Source organism: Perna viridis, chromosome 10, assembly GCF_037379345.1.
Source record: "Perna viridis isolate PV_CMFRI_1.1 ecotype Kerala chromosome 10, ASM3737934v1, whole genome shotgun sequence".
NCBI lineage: Eukaryota > Metazoa > Mollusca > Bivalvia > Mytilida > Mytilidae > Perna > Perna viridis.
Window position 1 is genome coordinate 17,024,740 of NC_142454.1, and position 23,451 is coordinate 17,048,190.

At 36.3% G+C, this 23,451-nt stretch overlaps 1 protein-coding gene across 1 annotated transcript; it reads right to left on the bottom strand.

Annotated features, from left to right (window-relative positions):
• Positions 1–4,927: 4,927 nt before the first annotated feature.
• On the bottom strand, positions 4,928–22,939 carry LOC148604754 (NFX1-type zinc finger-containing protein 1-like). The gene is made up of 4 exons (XM_088551202.1): positions 22,826–22,939; positions 14,152–20,582; positions 11,148–11,965; positions 4,928–7,328 (listed from the first exon to the last, which is right to left on the bottom strand). Exons 2-3 carry the CDS (start codon positions 20,561–20,563, stop codon positions 11,148–11,150), a joined length of 7,230 nt encoding a protein of 2,409 aa, XP_088407328.1. The 5' UTR covers positions 20,564–20,582; positions 22,826–22,939; the 3' UTR covers positions 4,928–7,328.
• Positions 22,940–23,451: the final 512 nt, after the last annotated feature.

Below are 23,451 nucleotides of genomic sequence, written 5' to 3' on the forward strand. Positions count from 1 at the left end.
TGATACCCAAGCAAGATGTAAAGCCAGCAGTAAATAGTAATACCTTGCAACCCCCAATGAAGGTAGATAGACCGACGAAGATGTCCATGAGTCACCCACTGAAGATCACATGGTTTTCTGGCACAGAACCGAATTCAGGAGAAACAACGTATGAGCTCTGGAAACATGAAGTACGCTGCTTGATGAACCAATCATATGAGAAGGACTCCATCTTGAATACAGTACGAAGATCTCTCAGAGGTGAAGCAGGTTATGTAGCCCTTAGATTGCCACTTGATGCCACAGTTGAAAGATTCTACAGAAATTCGATTCAATATATGGAATCGTCGAATTTTATGGGTCACGTCAGCGAGAGGATGAGTCTGTTACTAGCTGCAGTTGCAGATTAGAGAGTATCCTTGGCAAGGCAGTGGAACGTGGACTTGTAAACAGACTTCATATTGATGGCATGCTTCACTCCATGTTATGGACCGGATTGGAACCTTCCCTGAAAGACATCTCGGGATATAAGTACGACACCACAAAAGATTTTGACGGTTGACGGCATTGAGACAGATCGAAAGTGACCACTGTAACCGCACAGCACGAAACCTGCCAAACCGCAAACCAGGAAAGCTGCTAATGATCATCAGACTGATGCACCTTCTGAGATGGATGAACTGAAGGGAATGATAAATCAGATTAGCGCCAGACTCGATGGATATGACAAGAGATTTCAACAAGAACAGTCCAAAGAACGCGAACCTTCGACATCTTGGCCGCAGAACATGCAGTCACCATGGCAACAGAAAACTCAACAACCATGGCAACAGAATACACCACCTTGGCAAAACCAGCAACAATGGCAACAGTGGAGACAACCATATAAAGGTAAAGGTAAGAGTAGAGACTATTCCACCAGTCTAGACAACCAGCAACAAGAACCGAAGTGTTGGAGATGTGGACAACTTGGTCATCTCAAAATAGGATGTAAGGTACGTCTTGATCACAGTAAGAAGCCAACTTTAAACGCACAGAAGCCTATGCAAGGCGGACGTCCATAGGCTTGAGTCAACAGAATGTTCCCAAAGTCAATCAAGTGAGAGCTCCACCAGGTCTTTTTGGAACACCCATTGAAGTGCAGATTAAACTAAACGGAAATTTAACAACAGCTCTACTTGACACCGGTTCGACAGTATCTACATTTAGCGAGATCTACTACAGGGAACATATGTCTACACCATTGATCACGATTGAGAAGATGTTATGTATTGAATGTGCAGACGGGAACTAGTTGCCGTACATAGGATATACTGATGTAGATACCAGGTCATGACCAGCACCATACATGTATCCTGTTAATAACAGCTAACAGCCGATACAACCATCACTACTACCTCTACTGCTTGGAACCAACGCCCTGTCTCATATAATGGAAAGTTTAAAGGTAAGTATAGGCCAGCGATTTCTTCAGGACAGCGGACTTACCACAACATGGTACCTGACCCTTAGATGCATACTACTCAGAGACAAGGAACTCACCAAGAATGACAACCGCTTGGGTCTAGTAAAGAATGCAGAAATACCATCGTCTTACCTCCCAATTCCAGCACCACATTTTCCGGATTCATAGATAAAGAAGTTCCATATCATACTACACCTGCTATGCTCCACTCATCACCACTGGCTAAGAAAAATGCAGACTGCGACGTCGAACCAGCTCTTATCACCTACCAACATAAACAAACAGGCCCAGTGACCATCACAATAACCAACATTACCACCAGAACACTCAATATTCCACCTAGAGCTACCGTCTGTGAGTTGCAACCTGTTACCATCGAAGACTCGCCGACTTTATCAACTGAAGATGAGATAGCCAAGGTCCTTAGCAAAATCAAGATAGCTCAGAGTGATCTAAGCCCAGAACAACTCCAAGATGGACTAGCACTTATCAGGTCATACATGGATATCTTTTCCAAGTTAGATGAAGATGTTGGCCATACTGACGCAGTGCAACACCGTATAGACCTTATCGAAGACAAACCATTTAAGCAACGCTATGTTCCACCATCAGCTTACGAGGAATCATCAAAGACAACTACTGAATGCAGGTATCATTCGTCCGTCCCGCAGTCCATTTGCGTCGAACATGGTATTGGCAAGAAAGAAAGATGGATCCCTTCGACACTGCGTAGATTTCCTACAACTAAATGACAATACAAAGAAGGATAGCTACAGCCTTCCCAGAATAGAAGATTTTTTGGATTGCTTAGCCGGAAGTACATATTTTTTTAACGGTGGATATGAAATCAGGTTATCATCAAGTTAAGATTTATAAGCCTCATAAAGAGCACACGAGCTTTACAGTCGGTCCACTTGGTTTTTACGAGTTTAATAGAATGCCTTTTGGTTTAACTAATAGTCCGGTCACTTATCAACGCCTTATGGAGGATGTATTAGCCGATTACCACCTCAGAATATGCTGCGTTATAGACGACGTGATTATATTTGGAAAGTCCGATGAAGAACATCTACAGAATTTGAAACTGGTGATGGACAGAATTCAACAAGCACACTTGATATTGGCGCCCAACAAGTGTTCGTTTTTCCAGCGACGAGTTAAGTTCCTAGGCCACATAGTATCTAAAGACGGATTAGAAGTAGACCCCGACAAGACCGACCGTGTTACCAACTGGCCAATTCCGACTTCACCCGAGGATGTTCGTCGATTCATAAGCCTAGCCGGATATTACCGACGCTTCATCCGGAATTTCAGTCAGGTAAGTAAGCCGTTGACGGATGTGATGCCAATTCCACCAGGCAGGAAGGGGGAGCGAAAGAAGAAACCTCAGTGAGAATGGAAATGGGGAGAACAGCAAGACCACGCCTTCAATAAACTTAAGCAGCTACTTACATCAGCTCCTATTCTCAGTTACCCGGATACCCTATGAAGTTCATGTCGATGCATCGTTAATCGGACTTGGTGCTGTACTTTACCAGCAAGTAGGAGAGGAAAAACGCGTCATCTGTTATACTAGTCGGAAAAGAATTATGCACCTCATAAGTTAGAATTTTTAGCTTTAAAACTTAAAACTAAATTTACTGTATTAACAGATAATAATCCTTTAACTTATGTTCTATCAACGGCAACGTTAGACGCAACGGGACAAAGATGGTTGGCAGATCTTGCTTCCTTCAACTTCAACATACATGATCGACCAGGGAGAACCAACTATGACGCAGATGCATTGAATCGACATCCTGTCAGCGCCATCGACATCAACGACGACACCATTAAAGCCATATGCAACTCAGCGTCTTCTTCACCTCTTGCAGAATGCCTACCTGTCGATCCATCGAAGTTGTTATGGAGGACATTCCAGGGTCAGCCATTTCAGATATTATTGACTGGAGAAAAGCACAGATGAAAGACAAAACCATCAGTCGTTGGCTACATACCATTGCTAGTCAGGAACCACCACATAAAAAAGATACCATGTTAGTAAAGTAACAACTTGTACTTCCAGCTGAACTAATACCATCAACTATGCAGGCATTACACAACGACATGGGACATCCAGGTAAAGACCATACACTTTCACTCTGAAGAGAAAGATTTTACTGGCCAGGAATGCACAAAGATGTTACTGAGTGGGTATCTAGATGTCAACGTTGTATAAGAAGGAAATCAATGACCAACCGGCGTGCACCGCTTTGCAGTATCCGACCAACGTCACCAATGCAGATAGTATGCATGGACTTCTTAACGTTGGAACCATCTAAAGGCGATATCAACATATACTTATCATCACGGATCATTTCACTAGGTTTGCTCAAGCAGTCCCAACTAGAAACCAGACCGCTAGAACCACAGCAGAAGTCTTTTACCTGAACTTTGTCGTCCGGTATGGAATCCCTGAGCGCATACACACCAATCAAGGCACCAACTTTGAGTCGAAGATTATGAACGAGTTATGCAGCTTGACAGGAATGGACAAATCACGAACGACAAGTTACCATCCGATGGGAAATGGCCAATGCGAGCGGTTTAACATAAGTCTACTAGACCTGCTTAATACCTTGGAACCAACACAGAGGAAGAATTGGAAATCTTATGTCGGACCCCTTGTACACTCCTACAACTGTACTAGACACGATTCGACGGGATTCTCTCCTGATCATCTGATGTTTGGCCGGGAACCAAGACTGCCAGTGGATGATGCTTTTGGTATTCGAAAAGACAAGTCATTTCACGGCCGGGTGGAGTATGTGATAGTGTATAACATTACTGGTATTTTATATTGTATCTTAAATTTGAATTTTGTTTGTATTTGATATTTATTTTCATAGATAATAAAAACCTATTTCAATTTATATGTGTGTTAATTTCAGATGGAAATTAACGTTTTGACCTAGACCTAAACGACATAACGGACAGACATTTCGAACCTGGTATTTCTTTTCTATCAGTTTGAGATTTCGTATTTTCTCGGTTGGATTCGGTCTTTTCCGTTCTATGCTTGGTTGAACCGCACAGTTTATTCTGGCGGGTAAATAGTATTGTTCGTGAGGAACTCACCATTCAGTTTCCGACTTGACAACACCTATAAGAATTTGACAGAGGTCTTGGTTGGAAATAATAAATCGTGGAAACTTTTCTAATCAGTAACTGTATTCAGCATGATGACTTAGTAAGGTTCGTTATATTTGCATGCTCAATTTATTGCCTAATTTTGTTAAAAATCCTTTAAATTAATATTTTTATCCGGTATGAAAGTTTCATGAATGTCGGTTTGCGTGTGAGAATGAATGTCTAAATATTATAACCGTTTAAACTATTTTTAAGGTAATGGTAGGATTCCATCCTGTTTTATTGCACAGAAAGTATAAGTGCACCAGTATTGGAAGTATTAACGTGACGTTTATAGACAAAGAAGACACGAAATTAGCAAGATTTTGTTTTATTTAGATAGAAAGTAAGTGATATATATTAAGGTGGATTTTACCGTTACTTCTATCGAGCGAGTTCCAGATTTAGGACTCCACTTAAATAATTGTATTACTTTTTTTTTAAAATGGCCTGAACCCCACTTTGATATTTCAAAATACCTGGATCTGCGCCTGCAAAATAACAACCGATACAAAGAAAAAAAATAAAAATCAGGACAACAACTGCGTTAACACAAACTGAAGCAAACAGCACAAACCCAGAAGAATCTACCATCAAGCTGGTAAAACGTCATGTGATTAAGAAGAACATTATTGATAAAAGAGGTTATTTTTTTCCAATTTCAAAATGAAAATCAATTTTAGGTCATGCAATCATATACGAATGTAGATCGGGTGCCGAACTCAATCAGTATGCAATACACAGTGTAACTGTTTCAATAGCTTTTGTTTGCCTCACTAAGAAATTTAATGCCTAAAGACGTGAATACTTGTTTTCTTTTTCGCCGTCGTTGTGAAAATATTGATATACATTATAATGCATTTCAATTTTTTAAGCGTCAATCAAAATATTCAATGAAAAACGAAGTCATATCTATGAAGACCGGCGTATATATATAAGCTTTTTTTTTATTTTTTACATTCAAACCATACCAATATATCATATCAATTCAACTGTATTCTTTCGTATATAAAGCAAAACATATTTACTTAAATGTAATCCCAAACTGGAACGAAATCATAATTAAAGTTTACGAAAATATTTTCAAACAAAAATGCAACAAAACACATCATTAACTTCATTTGAAAATCAATGCATATAATTCTGTTTCATATTGTATTAGAAAAATGTCCCATGTCAATACCCGTTTGTCCTTATTACATGTAAATAGGGTAGCAATTTATCTACTTTATGTTTTTACATATTAAGCTTTTTTTTAAGTTTTAGATTTACGAAAATATTTCGAGATTTGATTTCTGGTCCTTGCTCCCAGTTTTTAATGGAGTCCGAGTTTGCTTTTGTTACTATGTATGTATGATTTTAGTCACTTCATGTTCTTTGTTGTGTATGTCTGTTTTCCATGTCTGGTCTTTGTCCCTGGATTATATTCTTTTGATTACCGCTATAACCTTGGTTCCCTTGATTATTCTAGCAAAAAAGCACTTTGCATTAGCGCATGAAGTAATAAAAGAACGGTTTTCTTCCCCTCTAAAACCAACCAAAGGTGAACAAATATTGTTTAAGTTATGGTTTGAAAAAAAAGTGTGCATACAAATGCTATGAGTACACATCATTATTTACATTATTGTACAAAAACGAATCGAGGCAACAAAAGAAAATATTTTTAACACACAAAGAATTAATATCTATCGACATTGCTGTAATAAAATGTATGATAATTGCGTAGCCTGTGCAATCAATCAATGAAAATGTCCTGATTTTACAACATGATGTGAGCGATTAAAAATTATTAAGTAGCAGTCTTTATAAAACAAAATCAGACAGAAGGTGATTCATGCATATCAAAAACCCACCAAATCCAGTTTTATTTCTTGCTCAGAAACAGTAACTGATCACGTAACCTAGTTTTTCATTTTGTTGTTGCCCTTTTAAGATAAAAAATATATAAATTGTACATAAAATTTGCATTTTGCAAGAGTTATCGTTATCGATTTGAATTCATTTGGTTGATTTTAGTGTGAGATGAATTTATGATTTTCTAAAAAGTGCAAATCTGAATGCAGGAAAGGTTGTTGTTATGTGAAAATACAGCATATGTAGACAAAAAGCATTGTCTGTTGGGTGGGTTTTTCTTGACCATGAATCATTTTACTATTGGTAGTGTCTGAATTTTATAAGGACTGGTACTTAACATATAAACAGGGAAATATCGCAGTTATACTGAAACGATATAGTTTAGCGACAGCAACAATTGAAGTGAAACTGGGATATTTATTCTCAGCCATAAAAATAATGATAATATTTTCACAACATAAATCATAATGACCATTTAACATGTTGTTGTAAAGCATTACACAGCATTAACTTACTCAAAATTAACGTTATATATATATATATATATATATATATATATATATATATATATATATATATATATATATATATATATATATATATATATATATATATATACAAAGTCTCAGAATTAGACGAAAATTAATACAGGGAAGATAACGTAAACTTATAGAAGGGTCTGAAAAATTCCCAACGATGTTAGAACTGTCAAAATTGCGAAGCAAATTTTTGTCGTTCCCTCCGCGGGACTCGAACTTGTACCGCTGTGACATCTATGGCAAGTTCTCATTTTTCTTTCCTGGCAGTTATGAGCTCGGGTAAACAGCTTAGCCTCGACACCCTTTTTGGTACTCAAACTTTTCTGAAATGGAAATTCGAAAAATATGAAATTCGAAAAGGTTATGGAGCATTGTCAGAAAGTATATGTTGTTTGTGTTATCAAGTAAAATTATATATTATTTTAAAGGTAGAAATAATTTCTTGTTTTGGAATAAGATAAGGCGCGGAGCGCAGCATGATACGACCACCGCATGTTGAGCTCTGTTTACATGAGGCAAGTGCTGACAATTAAAGTATATTGTTACTTGGGTATAAAGAGACAGCTCATTCGTTGTACATATGTATATATATTTTGGGGGCAGCTGCAGCCTGCCATGTGGTAAGAAAATTTCCTCGTCATTCATTGAAGACCAATGGGTGGCCTTGGTTTCATTGGAATTTTTAAACTGGTGGGATTTTTATCATTATTGTTGTCTCTTTGATATATACACCATACCTATTCTCATTATATACAATATAGGTCTTTGACATATATAAGTATAACCATACGTATTTAAAGTGCAATACGGACACAACAACTAGTTTGGACAAATAAAGCTGAACTTTGACATTCAGTTAAGGTGAAAAATGTTCTACTATATGTGTGCGGCTCATTTGACCCCTAATTTTAACTCGAAAACGATAGGAAATATTTAAATCTGATTTAAAAAGCAGGCAAGGATTTCAATAAGGAATCAAATAAGAAAACTCCTATATCAAATCAGAAACTCATTATAAGATTCGCGGAGCGCAGCGTGATAGACCGCAGTGGTCAATTCATTAAAAAAATTTCAAAATCAGACCCAAAAAAAGGCCGATTTTTTTTTCAGTGTAACCCCTTGGACCCCTTAGAATTCAAAAACCTTAAATATATATAAAATCTCATTGAAAAATGAAGGGAGGGATTTTAATAAGGAATCCGTTTTTTTTTTTTTAATTCTAAATCGGCCCAAAAATAAAAAAGTTGATTTTTGGGGGGATGTGGCTCGTTAACCCCTTATAACTCAAATACCGTCATAATTATCAGAAATCTAATTGAAAAAAGCAAGCAAGGATGCTCATAGGGTCTCCAACAAAAAATAATTTCGAAATAGGACCAATAAAATAGGAAAATCTTTGCAGAGCAAGATACGACTGCAGCGGTCGATCGCTGAACAGCTGGGACAAGTGTGGACGCAAAATTATTTTTTGAACGACTTACGCATAGGGAGTTACAATTCATTATGGATACAGCAAACGGTTTGGACACTGTATTGCATAAAATTTTTAACTCAGATAACAATTTACTGACCCTTTGACCCCCTGTCATTCGAAAATCATAAGAAATATTTGTAATCTGATAAAAAAAATGCAGACAGGGATTCCCATGATGAGTACAATAAAAAAAAACTTGAAATCGGACAAAATGTGTGGCCATAATGACCCCTAATTACTCTACGTTGGTTAAGCAAATAACATATTTTAACGGTAAGGGTCACAAACTCAGAAGTGAAAAGGAACCTTTTTTCTAGTCGTTACTAAAAAAGTATCAAAATTGCATAACAATTGATCAACTAAAACTAAAGTTATCGGACGAAAACCAAGTGTCTAAGGCGATTAGGACAACACGTACGACGACAGCATAATACAATTTACGACCGCAATTTTTGTTGTACAAAACGTCGATCTTTTAGTTATTGACCCCTCGGACCCCTTCAAACTCGAAACCATAAGGGATACTGAAATCTGATTAAAAAACGCAAGCATTTTTATTAAGATTCAATGATTTTTTTTTTCGAAATCGGACAAAAAATAAGATAAGTCGATTTTAAAGGGTGTTGCCCTTTTCACCCATCACAACTCGAACACCATAACAGATATCTGAAATCTCTTTGATAAATGCAAGCAGGGGTTTTCGTAAAGAGTAATCAAGGGAACCAAGGTTATAGCGGTAATCAAAAGAATGTAATCCAGGGACAAAGACAAGATATAGAAAACAGACAACATAAAGTAACTAAAATCATACACACAAATCAACAAAAGCAAATGAGCAACTCGGACTCCATTAAAAACTGGGCGCACGGACCAGGTGCACCGGTAGGGTACGTGTCCTCTGCTTTTCTAGAAACACCCGCCGATTTGCTCATAAAAAGTCATGTCCGTGGTAGACAAACGAGGAAAGGAGAACTATGACCTGTTGAATAAATCAGTTTTCATGGTGCAGATGGACACACCATAACGATCCACGAGTTCATGATGACGACCATAAAACTTCTGTAGTGATTACTTCAATCTTGTAGCAACATAACCCTGTTCCAGAAGCCATTTGTTAGAGTTCTAGTGTGATACAAATAGTCTGCGTAGTTTTGGCAAGCTCTGGCATAACGTATGAGTTTTGATATGAACACTCCATACACAGGAGCCGAAGGGATGTTGCCACAGATGAAAGTTGACAATTCTGAATGAAAAATCATCACGTTTGTCGTCAAGTTTGGTCAATAGTTTTCCTTTACCATCCATTTCTAAGTGTAGGCCAAGATATGAGGCTGACTTCACAGTGTCTGTAGCATCCTTTATCTCAAGTACTTTTGGGTAGATGCGATGTATCACATACCCTAAATTAGGATTGTTTAAAGATAATACGTCATCTATATAAAATCCAATAAAAAGCAAAATAGAACTACAAATAAAGAAGTTGATATTTGTGTGTTTCATATCTTATATCAAAAACAGTTAAAATACGTGTACCCTGAATTATCAAACAGATCCTCCATAGAAATTCATTGACATCTGGATCAAAAATAATTTTATTTTCTGTCAATTCTAATGATAAATTCAATTTCCCCCTTTAAGCACCTGGTTTTCAAAAGGGATGGGGTAAGTACCTCCGAAACTATAGGTATTTTTTTTCAAAAATAAAATGATTTTCCTACCTACCTACCTACCTCTTTTTCTTGCTAGTACTATAAATGTTTTGGTATAAGTATGGTCCCATAAGTGCTTTCTGTGTGGAATAATAATTTGGTATTTGGCATTTTTGAAAGTAAAACAACTTCAAAACATTTTCTTTTTCTATGTGTTCATAAAAATGGACAATATTGAATTTCAATACTGGTAATTATAAATTACCAAAAATATACATCTGTAATATAGAACGAAATCAAAATGCCATTCTTTTCAGTTTTATTTATAATCTAAATTTGACATGAATCTTATGAAATCTGTTTGATTTCATGAAAATCATAAATACATTCCAGGTAGAGAGTGTTAATTTGTATAGAATAAAAAAGGTTATAGGGGCATTAAATAAACCGAGGTTCGAGTGATTAATATAATTCATTAGGATAAATACTAAAAATGTCATAGCAATTGGTCAACTACAACTTACGTTATCACATGAAAACCAGGTGTGTACTGACAACTCCGCCATAACAATGTAAGACCGCAATTTTTTTTTTTTTTTGCGGTTGTATAAAAAATAAACATATACAACAAAGAAAATAAAACTATCGAAATGACACGTACAAAAAAAAAACAGAAATAAATGAGCAACTCAAACTCCAGTAAACACTTGAAGCATAACAAGGATAGGATAAATGACAAGCCTTATACACGTAAAAATAAAGTAATGGTCAAAACGAATGCCATACTAAAAGGTCTAATTATACAATTCAGGTAGCATTTCGTATTTTACTTAGCTTTATATTCCAGTCATAATTTTTCGCTAAATATATGATAAATGTCTAATATGATAAATACACAAAATGAGCGTACAACCATATTCTGTGTGTGTTGATTTAAAACTTAGAAAGATTATCCATTCATGATATGATAGTCAATATAGAGTTCTCTTTAATAAGAGAGTGAGTTGACCTATATATACCTAAATCCAATTCAGCCTACGTCCACCTATTCTCCGTCTGCCTAGACCTAATCCTCCCCGGACATTTTCGCCACCTCCTCTTTCTCCACCACGTCCTCGTCCCCTGGGCCTTCCTCTCCCAAACGCACCATCTACCCCTTGTTCGAATCCAATTTGTCCCCCTCTCCTAAAACCGACATCGGCTTCTTGTCCTTCCCTAAAATGCACATCGCCTCTACCACGCTGTCCATAACGAGTATTTTGTTGATTAATGTTGATATTTTGCAAACCCTCATCATCGAAATTCCTATGTGTTCCTCCTCTACGAGGTGGTCGTCTTCCACGGAATCCTCCGCGTCTTTGATTATCACCACTTTTACCACGAACATCTTGCTGTGGTTGAAACAGGGAATCCAAAAAGTTTTGTGCTTCAGGGTTTGTGCTGCTGTGAACACGCCTAGCATCTACACCAGAACCACGATCGAGTGATCTACTATCATCGCGTGGTGTGTTATGGTCTCCTCTTTGTGAGGATGACCTTCGTTCACGCCCCTTTCCTCTACCTCTACCTCTGCCTCGTCCTCGTTCATTTTGGAATTCTTGGGAATATTTTTCCAGCTCATATTGATGTTCACCTGGTAAAGGGCTATGATCAGATGGGTTTTTGTTTTCCTTTTTCTTTCTTTTTTTATTTCCTTTCAGACGTTTCGGCTCTTCCAAATCCTCTCTTTGTTCGAAATATGGTAGATTCGGATCGAAGCTTTCAATCCAGTCATCACCTAAGTGATTATTCGAACAAGTTACACAGTTTTGCCATAATACAGTTGGTGTAAGGTGATCTGTAATATACACAAAAATGTGCATGTCACTGGACAGCTTTACACTTCGATCACATTAAAAATTATACACATAAGTTTATGTTGGAGTGTTTGTAATTGTACTTAGCAATATTTATTTTATTATTAAGTCACCAAAACGAAGTTTTAGGAATTATAGTTTTAGCATTCTTTCTTATTATTATCGTGATTTATTATTATTATTTTCCTTAAATTTTCATTTAGAAATGCACTGTTTAATTAACCATTCAGACACATTTTTAATAAACTACAAATGTATATTATACCTACGAAATAAACATAGAATACATGAAATGCAAAATTTAACTTACAATATATTACAATAAGATCGTCCTTGAGAAACTTAAAAGCAAAATTGATCACCCAAATATAACAAATAACTATATTTTATTTTTCTTATAATTACCAATGCCTGTTGTACATCTGGTTTAAAGTCTTCGATAGCAAATTACGATGAATAATACTAAGTTATATTTTGTATTGTAATTAAGGTCTTTCCTTGTCAAGGGAAAACCTTACTACTATTCGTATGACTATTATCATCATTGTTTTATTCCGCCACATTTTGACTTTGTCGTTTCAAGAGAAATCAATTTGAGTTGTATACCAAATAGATGTGCATAGCTTCAGAAGGCACAGAGTAACCCTGCTAAGAAAACACAGAGTTATTTCCCTTTCTTCAAAAATAAAACTTCGCTCTTCTCCTACTAGGTTTTAATTAATAGATCAAAACTTTTTATGTTATCATAATTTGTAACACTTCGTGATTTAAGTGCTACAATTTTAAAAAAAGTATGATTTGTGTAAGAATAGTTATAGACCTTTGAAATTCAACTTCAAACCGGAAGTTAATAACCGGAAGTGTTTTTTTAAAATAAAACCAATGAAAGTACATACAACTTACAAAAATTGGTCAGAATATATTAACTTTACAGGTGAAAAATAAAAGTAAATGGTCTTAACTTGAGTTTGAAAAATCCCCCCTTTTTTTCTTTCGCATATATTTTGAAAACGATAAGAGACAGAGAAAAACAATCATTAATAAAATGTTCAGACTGCAATGCTCTACAACTTGAGATCACAAAAGAAAGTCAAAGGTCAAGGTCATTTGCAAAATTCACAAAAAATTGTAAATCGGAATAGCGGAACAGTTTTACCTAATTCTTAAATATGGTACAAGACATACAACTCTAACTTATTCTAATATCTTCCTTAGCTCATTCCGCATCGTTTGATACCCCACTTTATATACTTATCTTGAAAAATAACGATTTTCATGTTAATACAACAAACTTGCTGTGGTGCGTTTATTATTTTTGGTGAATGTTATACACCTCCATCTTAGTTTTCTATATAAACGTAAAACATTAGAATTTTATTATGCAACTAATAACAAATACTTTTCCATTTTACGACGTTTTTGCTTCGTGGAATGTTTGTCATTCTTTTATTCATCGTTTCTTTCCCTTGAATTTTATCTCGTTGCAATTCTGCGTATCGACATTAATGATTTGATTTATGTTTTAAATTCTACGTTATAGTGTTGATCTTGAACTTGATAATCGGAAATGCATATTCTGCTGTCTTAAATTGTACGTAATACAGGCGATCCTGTACTTGATAATCGGAAATGTTTTTTTTTTATTATTATTATTTATTTATTTAGTTTTTATTATTATTTTTTTATCGTGATAAATATATTAATGTCAACTAAATGGAACTTAAAGCAATTTTAGTAAGAACAACATGAGTACACAGGACGTAAAAGATACACACTTCATATTTTAATTGAAGTTTTACACAGCTGGACGTGTAAGTTACGACGTCAAAAGCAATGAATACTTGGTGCTGAGTTTCGAAGAGAAAATGTGTGGGTTTTTTTTAATTATTATTTTTATTCTATTATATTCTACATTTCACTCTATTTTTTGGATACTTCTTACTCTGAAAAACACTCGGATTAAGTAATATTCATGGGAAAGACCTTAGCAGTTGTTTTGCAACAATTGTCCTTTAATTCAATATATAACTCTATCAAGTGAACCATAAACATGTTAAACATTTAACTAATAATATAACAGGCTTTGAAAAATGAGTACTGTTGGTTAGTTGTTTTGTTTACATTGCTTCAAACCTTTCAATGAAATTCAAATATTCTGTAGTCTTACCTTCAATACAAATTTTCCAGTCGCGGGCATGTGTACCTATTACACTCATCAATTTGGGATACATCATGGCATCTGCTACTTGAGGAATATCAGTGAAGTGTTGAATTTGTCGTAGTATCAATCTACATCTGTTCTTCTGATCTGTCGAGCGACAATTTAATAAATCCGAAACTACTTCCCTTCCTGTGATATTTTCTAACACTGAGGGACGCTTGGTGGTTTCAGCTGAATTACTTTCCGACCAATAAGAAATATCATTGTCTCTTGTATTTTCGCATACATTATCCACATCAAAAGAACGTTTCGGAAGTTTCACCATGTATCGTTTGTCAATTAGTTCTACATTTTTACTAATGATATGTGCCATCCAAACAAAATGTGTCTGTACGATTTCATCGGCTAAGTCAATCCATGCTTGTAAATGCATTTTCTTCGTGCGCTCTATTTTATTCAAAAGGTGCTTCCCTTTAGATTGCAGTTGATCTAACTTGGCAATCTCTTTTTTATCAGACTCTGTGTATTTTGTCAACTGAAGGAATGTCATAAATTTCCCAACATAACTGTGGAACTGTTGGACATTACCAGCATCACAAATCGGGAAGGCTGTATTAGATAGATTTCGATCTCTAGTTTTCGAAAGAATATCTTTTACTTGCTCAATAAAAGTTTTCTTGGTTTTTAAGATTTTGTTGTATCTAGGGTGATTATAAATTGGTTCGTTGCAATGTGGACATGTCGTTATTAGACTGTTTTTATCGTCTTCCATGTATCTGTCCAAGTATTGATACTCAAAAGAGTGGCCGCATTCAACAAGCGTTACGGTTATAGCTCCGGACTTCTCTCGAACATCTATTTTAAAGTTGACTGAATCACACCCTTTACAGTTGATTGGACAGGGCTCACCGCAAAATCCAGAACATTTGTGACCACATGGTAAGATATTATCACATTTCTTTTCGCATCGAGGACGGTTACAGACTTCAGAACAAGTCATTGTGCAATTAAAATGCTTGCATTTCCAAGAGCATGGCTTATCGCATGGTGGACATGGTTCTGTGCATTTCCGACTACAGACAGAGTGGCTGCACCGAAACGCACATTTTTTAGTACATGGCATACACTTCATGCAGTTTTGACTAGAACATTGGTGTCCGCAAAACGATCTTTGCTCGCAGACTTGCTGACATTCTTTGTGTGTCTTGTTTTCCTGACAAATTTTACATGCTCTTACGCATAAATGTCCACACAACAGCTTAAATTTGCATTCTTCTGTACATTCAAGTTTATCAGTACTGCTACAGATAAAAGTGGCACTGTGCCCACAAGGTAACAGTTTTTTAACCTTTTCTTTGCAAGGAGGTATCAATTTAGAAGTGGAAATAGCCGATTTGTACTGTTGATTTTCAAAGCATTTGACCAACATACTATGACCACACCTATCATATTTATATATAACAATATGTGTGCACTTGGCATCGTAAGTGCTGAAGGATTTTTCTTCGAAGCATTTTAAATTCAAGGTATGTCCACATATTGGAACATTAACAAAAACGTCTTTCTGACATTTAAAATTGAGGTCGCTTCTCTTTCCCGCCAAATATTTATATCTTTCCCAACACATAACTTCCATCACGTGATCACAGTCTAATTTCAGATCAACCTTACATTTACACTTTATTCCTAGCTCGTCAACTAGCATATTGTGATTAGCGTCACTCATGTAAATGCGCGAAATAAACAACCCTCTTTTTTGCTTATTCGTATACCTATGTTGTTTCCAGCATTCGACCTCTACGGCGTGTCCACATTTCAAATCAAGTGAGACCATTTTTTTACACTTGATTCCTGCGTCTCCATCTAAGCACGAAGTCAATGGTTGTTTTTCGTATTCACCTTTTTGCCAGCATTCGGCGGATTCGAGATGACCACATTTTAACTTAAAGTAAACAATAGTGGTACATTTGGCTCCAAGTATGCTTTCAGCTGAATTATATTTTAATTGAATTAAGTTTGTATATCTTTTCAACTTGATCTTTTCCCAGCATTTTACAGTAACTTCATGGCCACAAGAAAGTTCTAATTCAACTTCCTGATTACACTGAAGATCTTTTTCAAGTGAATGTCTAATAGACTTTGACAAGCTAACTGTCTCTATTTCAGTTTTTCTTTTGCATGGTAGTTCGATTGAATGGCCACACAGATCCAATGTCATTTTAACTTCAACACTACAATCCTTGTAACTTTTAACGTCTTCGCAACATTGCATTTTCGCAATGTGATTGCAACCGGGAAGAGTTTTATTCATTCTTACCTTGCAAGAGCAAGGAGCTGGAAAGTGGCATGTGCGTTGACAAATATGGTCATTTATGCAGCTTTTTTCGCATTTATCTTCACATGGTGAAACATAATTATTCCATTGCGAACACGACAAAATACGCACGTGTCCGCATTCTTGAGTCCTTTTTACAGGTTGTGTGCATTTGTGGTAAACTAAGTCTTCGTAACATGGTACATCTTTGGAGTGCTGACATTCTGGAAAGCTTTTTTTCACACGAACATAACATTTAGTACGCTGCTCGTAGTAAGTATCAAAACATTTTCTTTCGAAGTCATGTCCACATTCACGCATTCCTTCCACAATTTGTGTGCACCTGTACCAACTGTAGTCAACATGGCAAGCTAAAGTTACGCTATGGCCGCAATCTAGCTCACGCTGAACTTGAATTTTACAATCGTATTCCGCAGGATCCAAATGACATTCAAGCTTTGCAAAATGTCCACATTCTAGATGGCGGTTCATGATAACTGAACAGTTACAGCTTTTTGGAAAGTGACATGCTTTTCTACACGCATGATCTTCTGGGCAACGTAAGTAGCACGTGTTTCTACATTCATATTCTTCATGATCTCTGTCGTATGGGTGGCAATGTAGTCGGCATACATGACCACAGTCCAACCTCATTTCACACTTGCGCTCACACCCACCTTCCGGAGCCTTTTGAAAGTCTTTAGGCAACGCCGCTAAAAGTTTGATCTCCGGATGATTTTGACAGTACAGCGGCAGGCATTTTCCTAAAAGATTAATTTTTTTGCCTTTAATATGTGTTGTTTCAATCTTTGTTATTATCTTTTTCCATTCCTGTGAATTTTGTGCCAACGTTTGACTGTTTCCAAGGACATACAGTCCCTTTTTAGCTCTTGATAAAGCAACACATATACGGTTTTCTCGCCGAAGAAATCCAATATCCCCAAATTCGTTGCTGCGTACTAATGACAGTATAACAATTTCGTTTTCTTCACCCTGGTAGTTGTCAAGTACGCAAATATTTACACCTTCAAACTGGCCTCGTGGCATTTTACTTCTTAAGAGGAACATTTGCCCAGTATAAGCTGCAATAATTGTGATTTCTGATCGCTGATACCCCTGTTTCAATAGATATGTGCAGAGGTGTTTGGCATATTCTGCTTCGTGTTCATTCGAGAAGCTCTTTCCGTCCTCATTAAATTGCTCTGGACATTCGTGTGAGACAAAGAAAAGGTTATGACTTATGCCTCCTACATCCTCGTACTCGTGTACATTGTAGTTATCTTCAAGTACAGGATAAATGTGCCGAACTAATTCAGAAATTTCAGGCCTCATGCGATGTTGACGCTCCAAACAGTTGTAATGCAGCCCATTGTTAAGCATTCTTTCAAACAAAGAAATTGACAGGTTGAATTTAGTGGCTAACTTTCGTACTGCTGGCTTTGGTTCAAGCTGTTTGTGATCTCCAATTAGTATTAAATGTTCACAGTCTGGATTTATTGCTGTAACAATATGAGCTTCGGGGACCTCGGCGGCTTCCTCAATAATCGTAATTTGTGGTCCGATTTTCATTAGTGAGTCGTGGTATTTTGCTGCCCCAGTCGTTGTAATCGCAATAACTGATGTTCTCCTTAAAATTGCCTCATCAATTTCGGCTTTTGCTTTTCTGTACTCTTCGAATATTTTGTTAAATTCTTCTTCCTTTGTGTTAAGTACGTTTTTTAGGAATTCTATAAATAGACGTAACCAATAGCGATACATCTTCCACCTATCACTTAAGTTCAGTTTCCATAAGTCTTTGGCATTCTTCATCATTCTGTCGTCTGCTGTTGGACCTTCTCTTAATTCATCCAGTGTTAACTCTGCTTCTTCCCTCAATCTCTCCTGATAAAAAACATCAATAATTCCAGTCAGCATTTTCTGAAGTTGTTTATCTACATTTACTCCCAATATATTTTCATCGAATTCAAAATTAGAATCTTCGTCGAGTGATCTTTCGTTAACTTCATATTCTGTTTCAGCAATGACGTCCGCCATATTATCTTCTTCCTTTTGTTTTGATTTTCTGTTTCTGCTTTTGTTGTTCTGTTTTTTCTTTTGTGTTCCCTCTGACCATTTCTTTTCTGAGGCGTTAAGCCAGTCTAACCAAGTATTCGCAGGATTATTAAAGAGCTGTGCGTGCCTTTCTTCCATCACTTGTTGGAAGTTGGCTAGGCTGACAACTATGCGTTGACCTTGAATGGCCTTCAAAGCGGCTCGGATAGATAGAACTTTCTGCCTTGCCATTTCAGCATTCGTAATTACTTGTTGTTGCTCTCCTCCTTCTTTTACCATATACCTAAAATTCTTGATGGAGAACTTTTCAACAACTTCATTCTTACAACGGCTTCCTATCCTTATCACTTCTGGAACAATATGTCTATGTCTATGAATTTCTCTTTTATGCCGAGGAAGAAAGTTAATAATACCTTCGATGAACTGGTCAAGGGCATGATTGGTATAGCATACAACTAAAAGGCAAGGCTTTTTTGTATTTCGATCTATCGGGAGGTTTCGAAAACGTCTACCCGCTTCGATGTCTTCGGGCTGCCAAGCGTCCCTATTATGAAGAAGAGCTTTTGCTATCTGCAGTCCAAGATATGTTTTGCCAGTACCTGGTGGACCTTGTATTAGCACAAATTCTTTCGTCAATGCTGATATGAAGGCCTTTCTTTGAGACTCGTCCATTCTAAGATGTTCCTTCGTTGGCCAACTTTGAGTGTCGGCAACCGTAACAGGGTAGCTTCTTCTTAATCGGTAACTATCATCACCGATTACGTCACCTAATATAATAGGCATTAAATCATATGCTCTTTCCGGATCTTTAGCTAAATACTTCGGTAAATCGATGTGTTTGTTACAGTCGACGATGTATCGTTCGAACGGTAAAAAGTCCCCAATCGACTGTAAAGCAAGAAGAACGTGATAATAGGCTTCAAAGTACGCAGATGTTGCTTCTAAAATAATTCCAGGTGTATCTCTTGGAATCTGTTGATTTTGTCTAGTTCGATATATCTTAACTTTAAAGAGCCCTTCATTCTTCAAGCGTTCTGGGTCAGAGTCTGCAATTACAGCGAAAAAAGTCGACTTAAATCGATCAAATGACATTATCAATAGAGCTCCAAATGTCAGTCGTCTTGAATTGGTCCACTTAATGCGCTTTCTATGGTCAATGCTGAGCTCAACAATGAACACTTCTCCATGTTCTGGAGAAGTACTCGTTCCCTTCCAGATTTTGATATCTCTATAGATTCGACCAGAATCCATTCGGAAATGTTTCTTATCTTTATCTTTATATATGAACTCCTCATACGCCTCTCGTAAGGGTACAACACAATCTTCTTTGTATAAACGAAATTGAACATCAAGATAATGATCTAGATTATTATACCGACCAATGGCTTTGTTTTTTCTCAGAAAAAGAGTCTCGTAAATCAAATCATTCTCTACAGGTAACACCGGTACGTTTCGAAAGTCGTCCGGTGGTTTCCACTTATCTTCGGGCAGTTCCCGTTTCAGTCTGTCGGATTTCTTCTCTTGAGCTTTTTCTGCCATTTTAACCAGTATGTTGCTATGAAGATAGTTTAGTTGCACTTTAATATCTTCGTCGCCTTGCAGTTTTTCTTCATCTTCCACTTGTTTCTGAAGTAAGGTTAACAGTCCTATTTTCTGTGCTGACACCATAGACGCAGGCATAACGGTATTAATCTTTTGAAGCACAGATATATAATCTCTAAGGATGCATGCATAAGAATGTTGTTCGTTGTCTTGTTTACGAAGTAACAAATCAGCACCTCTTTTATCAAGAATAGGAGATTCGCCGACAAATTTAAGAAGATCTAACACATTTTGGCGATTTGAAGGCCTATTACAACTTGAAACACGGGCAAACAGGTGTATAAGAAGTCCGCATGTCTCGTCCGAAAGATCTGTCGATCGCATTAAATCATCCAGCTCTCCATGTGATGCAACCAAAGTCCCTAAAATCTTTTCGTCAGTGTTACTTGAACTGAACAAAGAGCAAATATCTTCAGAGGTGAAACCTCTTCCAGGACTAGCTGAAGCCATCTTTCAAAAGGGAACCTTTCTGAAAATATATACTGTATGTATGATTACTTTCATCATGAATTTGTACGCATTTTTGTGATAGGAATTAAATAATCCCACCCGATACCATATATAATGAAAATATGGAAAAATCAATAAAACAGGAAGTTGATGTTGACAGCAACCTAAATCGTATACATCATATTCCAATCCATATATATAAACATGTAACCACATAGTAAATAAGAAATTAATCAATCCCTTTAGGAGGTGATATAATTGCCACTAAATTGGGAGACACAGAATGTCTGACCCACGAGGTGACTTCGACTAATCAATCCACTCGCGTACAACGCATAACCAATCTTTAAAGACCAATTTGGAAATCAGTAAATTCTAATGAGACTAAATTCGGATGAACGGAATGACGGCTAAATTGTTATTCCAATAAACTACTCACTCGTCAAATGGGGATATAACAATACAAGCCAAAAATGCTTTAGTTTGATCCGTGATTCTTAAGTATGAGATAGCAAGCCAGACGTTTCTAGTTAGATGGTGCACACGCCGTATTGTAACTGTCAAACATTCAATCGGAACATTATCATTGTTTTATATTGTTGGATAACCATATGTGAGCTTAAGATATTTAAATATCGTATAATTTTTATATAATACGAATTACCAATAGTGCCTTTTTGTGGACACCAAATGTGTTGCTTTTGAACGTTGTCAATGTAATTAGTGTAACGACTGCCTTACATTTCATCAGGCCCCACCGCTAGTTCTCCACAATTTCACTTGGTTCATACTGAGTGTGTAGTTATGGGTTTATATAATTAATATAGTTTATATAGTATGGTAATTAAAAAATTCTGCAACTAACTGAATGGTAATATACAAAAAATATCGAACTGGTGAACTCTTGGCAATAGTCAAAAGGAGTAGTCAAAAAGGAAAATCCGTATTGAAAATGGCAGTATCAAAATAAAAACCAAGAAGTTGGGAATCACCGCAAGGTGTTGACTTGATACTGACATGTCTGATGGAAATATTCAATATTGGAGACAGGGTCTTTTTTACCTTCTAAGTGTAAATGACTGATGTATAATTTGTCGAATCTTAGTGGTGGTGCTGGATAATACATGAGGTGTCAAAACTGTAAAATATCAGCAAAATCATATTACCTGGTTCGAAGTAGTATCTGTGACAGACAAACGAATGGGTGTTGATCATTATGAACCTCTGACGTATTTTGGCGGGGACAAAAAGCAGAAGACCCAAAACAGCTAATTTCAAGAACAGATATGAACTTCACTGAAATTGATTTCCGAACAGTTACTTTTTTATGAGAAGTCGACTGTTCGGTATGCTTCATGACATCTCAAAATGCTAAAATTGACTCCTATATCAATAAGTCAAATTAAAACCTTAATCGTCTAATCAATCTTTAAATCAATGAATAAGAAAATGTATTTTCTTGTATGAAATCTTGATTTTTCACAAAATTTGCAGCACAAAAGTACTAGTGTTGGGGGAAATGTCTATATGTTTTTATGGATTTGTGAAATTGTGTTCCGCTCGGCAATCGGTTGTCATTTCATCTGTTCCTGGCAGGGCAAATTTCAAGGCCCTCTTTCATTAACCAAATAAGGAGAACAATAATAATACAAGAAATGACATTATCATAACGATAGCAGTGTTTTATCGAAAATTCCCAGTGCAATAAATTTCGGATAATTCACACTGTTAATTAAATTCAGTAATTTCAATCTCGAACTTTCTAAACGTCACAACTTTGATATCAATCCGCCAAACACAAAGTTAAAAATTCATGATGAAAATATCGATAAATTATGAAGAAAATCTATAAAATAAATAGGATAATCAATTGGTTATCGTGAATAACGTTAACCAGAATATGATCACTCGTTAAATCTAGGAGTCCTTCGGCACTCGCCTATTAATCCCACCCATTTTGCTCCAATGTCAAATCGTCCTTTCCCCCCGCTTCCCGGTCCTTTACTCCCTCTCCCTGTCCCTCCCCATGACCCACTACCCCACGGACTGGTCCGTTTCTATTCGATGATCCCTTGTATATCCATAAGCATGTTGACTGCGAATTGTCAAAATATATTAGTACTGTATGTTCTAGATCTATAGACCTCCATTAAATGTCAACTTCACTGTTAAGGAAGTAATCGCTTTGGCTGCTAGCCTAGTATCAAGCTAAAAACTCATCTTTAAAATGATTGTAGTCTCAAAAAGAGCATAAGGCCTTACCTTTCAATGTTATTTGTTACAAAGTATTTCACAAACGTCGGCCATCGGTTTAAAGAAACCAATATGGATTTTCTGAAAATGTACTTTCGTTTTAACTGATATTTTTAGATATTATAATGCATTACGTAATCAATGCATATTGATAATATTAGAATTACCAAATATGTCTTAAGGTTCATCGATTTTCTAAGCTATGTGCTTCACATTTTAGTTTGTAGATCGATCTTTAAATCATATAATTTTTTTTTTTTTAAATTAGAAAAAAATTGCCAAGTTTCATACAAGTTGCCTTTTACGCGGTTTTATGAGGCGCGAAATTAGTCGAAATAATCATTATTTAAGGGTCCGTAAGTATTCACGGAGCGTTGAATTAGTCAAAAGTACCTTCATTTAAGGAAATCCTTTAAGTTAATTATGTTTGGACCTCCAGAATTCAATTTTAGGACCACTTCAATCATTTGTGGACCTTCGTTTAATATTCGATTTCAGAACCTCCTTGAATATTTCTGAATCTCCACCATTTGATTTCAGGACCTTCGTTTAATATTCGATTTCAGAACCTCCTTGAATATTTCTGAATCTCCACCATTTGATTTCAGGACCTCCATAAATAAATGTTTTATTTC